Genomic DNA, 3,181 nt, shown 5'->3' with positions numbered 1-3,181 from the left:
ATTTCAACTGAATCCGATAGATGACCTGATCCAAGTTATATGGACGAAAACCCGAAAATAAGTGGATGGTTGATAAATGATGGATGGATCGGATGAAAAGTGGGTCGGATATGGATGAAGGTGCATCCAACCCGGCCACCACCCGATCTATCACCCGATCCATCAACTTATTACACTAGTTGTATGATTTAATTTGTCATCATTTACTTTCATAATATATTTATTTATTGTAAATAAAATTATACTCCCTCCGTATTTTTTTAAGAGATACACTTGGTCGGGCACGGGTATTAAGAAAAATAATTGAATAAAATAAAATAATAAAGCAAGTGGGGTTGGATAGATATTTTAATAATTAAACATGTGGGGACCAAGTCATTTTGGTGGGTGGAGGGTGGGTGGGTTTATGAAATTATTTGTTTAATAGGATGGTGGGTGATAGGGTATATTAGATGTATTATTTAATTAGATGGTAGGGTTGATAAGTTACTAAAAATAGCAAGTGTATCTCTTAAATAAATACGGCCGGAAAAGGCAAGTGTATCCCTTAAAAAAATACGGAGGGAGTAGTAGACATAAGCGTAACACAAAATATTAAAAGAAAAATAGTCATGTTATGTGTCACTTTAAGTTGTTTTTATATAGCTTCAAATATATATCACCCGATTTTAACCCTATCCACCCGAATCACTCGTGGATAATGAATGGATCGGATGTGAATGAAGAATTTCACGGATGATGGATGAGTTGGAAGACGGATGAAATGTCATGGATGGATGCGGATTGAGCCTCCCCCGATCCAAACCCGATCTATTGCCACCTCTAATTTGTACTAGTTTGTGTTAAAGAACTATATTCCATAGTTTGTACTACGTACTAGTTAAGGGAAGACTTCCTACAAGGTTACAAGGGTTAGTTGTCTTACTAGTGTGTTGCTTAGTGTTTATGAGTTTGGTTGCATTTTGTTGGTTTTAGCCCTGAGTTGAATGAATAAATTAATCATTTAACAAACAAAAAAAATAATCATAACATTATTTCCAATGTTAAATTTAAAAAATCAGATTAAATTAGATCAGATCAAATAAATTCATATCAGATCATATCTGAAATCAAATACCCGATCATTTATAAGAGAAGTCGCATTATTGGCGTTGGTAGTCCTTAATTAAATCAGGTTGGATGATGAATGAATGGTAGATAACGAGTAGAAGCAAATTAGTGGGACTGGAAATTCATTACTCCGTAAGTCCGTATAAGAGAAGTCGCGTCATTGGTGGTCCTTATGTTGGGACTTGGGAGGAATTATTGAAGCTGAGCTGCATGTCTTTCATATGTTTTCTTGATTATATATATAAATATATGCAGGATAGAGACTTAGTACTAACCACACTGCTAATCCCACATTTTTAATTTAAAACTTTCATTGTTCTTCTTAACAAAAGCTTTTACGTGTCCCTATATATTAAAATAACATTATTATGTGGCGCAAACTATTAGCATACAGTTAAAAGTTACCCTTACATTAATTATGTTCTTTTCCCCCTTAATTAATACTTCGTATTCAGTGAGAAAAAAATAAAAGTTAAGTTCAACAAAATTAAGTATTAACGAGTACAATAGGAAAGAAACATAAGTTCGTTGATCGAGATGATTAACCTACATACTCGAATAGACAAGTACGGGTTACAATTATTTAGAAAATTAAATCTCATATCAAATACGGAGTAGCCAAATATAGAGTAGGCAAGTACGTATTGAAATTTTAAGGAACGAACAAGGTACTCCCATAAACCGTTGCATAATGTATGTTAACTTTTACTATTATCGGCCTTTGTTTCACAACACATGTAACATTTATTTTCTCACGTACTCTAACCTGCTTCTGTGATCATTAGTATCTCTAATTGAGTATAGTAAATATTATAAAAAGTTAATATTTGGAATCTTCATAATGATACGAATTCAACAATAACTCACTTGACTATATATTTTTTCTTCAATAATGGTAAAAGTTGTGTAACGAATGTAGTATTACATATTTTACTGCAGCTAATAATACACTACTTTAACCATTAACCTCTCTAGTGGTAAATCATAAATGTGAAGGGTAAATGATGGATGAGCTAGCGGAGGGCGTCGAGTCGTCGACATTCAATAATCAACCTAAAAATATCTTATTAACCTATTACTCGATCATTAACAAATAAATTTTATTGGACAGGTACTCGTTAACATCACATATACAATAATATACTCATTAAAAGATTTTTATTTTATTTTATTTTTCTGTTGACATCATTTCCATAATATTACTAGACACATGACACGTACCCTTCTTCTAGTCATACTATAAAATCTCTTCCTACTCTAATCTTTAATTTCCATGCACCAACTCAAGTAGAACAATCAACCAAATATAACCATAATGGCTCACCACCTTCTTCTTGCAGCTGCAACCATCCTCCTCACCCTCTTCTTTCTCTCTCCTCCCACGGCCGCGGACTCGGTAGTCCTAGACATCGATGGGAACCCAGTAGAAGCAGGCTCACAATACTACGTCCTCACTAGGGGAACCAGGGGAGCAGGCCGTGGCGGCTTAACCGCTGCACCCTTAGGTGGCCTTTGCCCTTTATACGTAGGTCAACATAGGAGCTGGACTCAACAAGGCAGCCCCGTAACTTTCTTCCCCGCTAACCCTTCACAAAAATACATCACACAAAGTTCAGACGTCAACATTGCTTTCGGGCTAAACCCCATATGCAGAAACCTAGGGGTGTGGCAGCTGGGTTATAGTTTCTCTGGTGTACCCTATGTAACTACCAATGGAGTTATCGGAAACCCAGGTGCTGAAACCTTCACTAATTGGTTCAAGATCGAACATGCGTTTGGGCCTGAATCATACAAGATTGTTTATTGTTTCCTCGTACCTGCTCCATGGTATTCTCGTATGAGTCCTTATGAGTATTGTGAACAGTTGGATGCTACTATTCCTGGCCCTTCAGATTTGGCGATGTTAAGTCTTGTACCAATTGATAAACCTCTCCCCTTCTTTGGGTTTGTATTCAAGAAGGTCACTAGTACTCCGCCACCTTCTCCTATTGCGCCTCCTCCTACTACGCCGCCTTCTCCTACTGCGCCTGTGCCTGCTCCTACTGCTACTATTGGCTACTCCAGCTACTAG

At 36.6% G+C, this 3,181-nt stretch overlaps 1 protein-coding gene across 1 annotated transcript; it reads left to right on the top strand.

Annotated features, from left to right (window-relative positions):
- The first annotated feature begins 2,425 nt into the window (after window positions 1-2,425).
- LOC110799217 (21 kDa seed protein-like) lies at window positions 2,426-3,181 on the top strand. Its single transcript, XM_022004436.2, has one exon. It carries the CDS (start codon window positions 2,426-2,428, stop codon window positions 3,179-3,181), a length of 756 nt encoding a protein of 251 aa, XP_021860128.1.

Source organism: Spinacia oleracea, chromosome 1 (assembly GCF_020520425.1).
Source record: "Spinacia oleracea cultivar Varoflay chromosome 1, BTI_SOV_V1, whole genome shotgun sequence".
In the NCBI taxonomy this organism is placed as follows: Eukaryota; Viridiplantae; Streptophyta; class Magnoliopsida; order Caryophyllales; family Amaranthaceae; genus Spinacia; species Spinacia oleracea.
The sequence above is the reverse complement of the archived record's forward strand: the minus strand, read 5'-3'. Positions and strand labels throughout refer to the sequence as shown.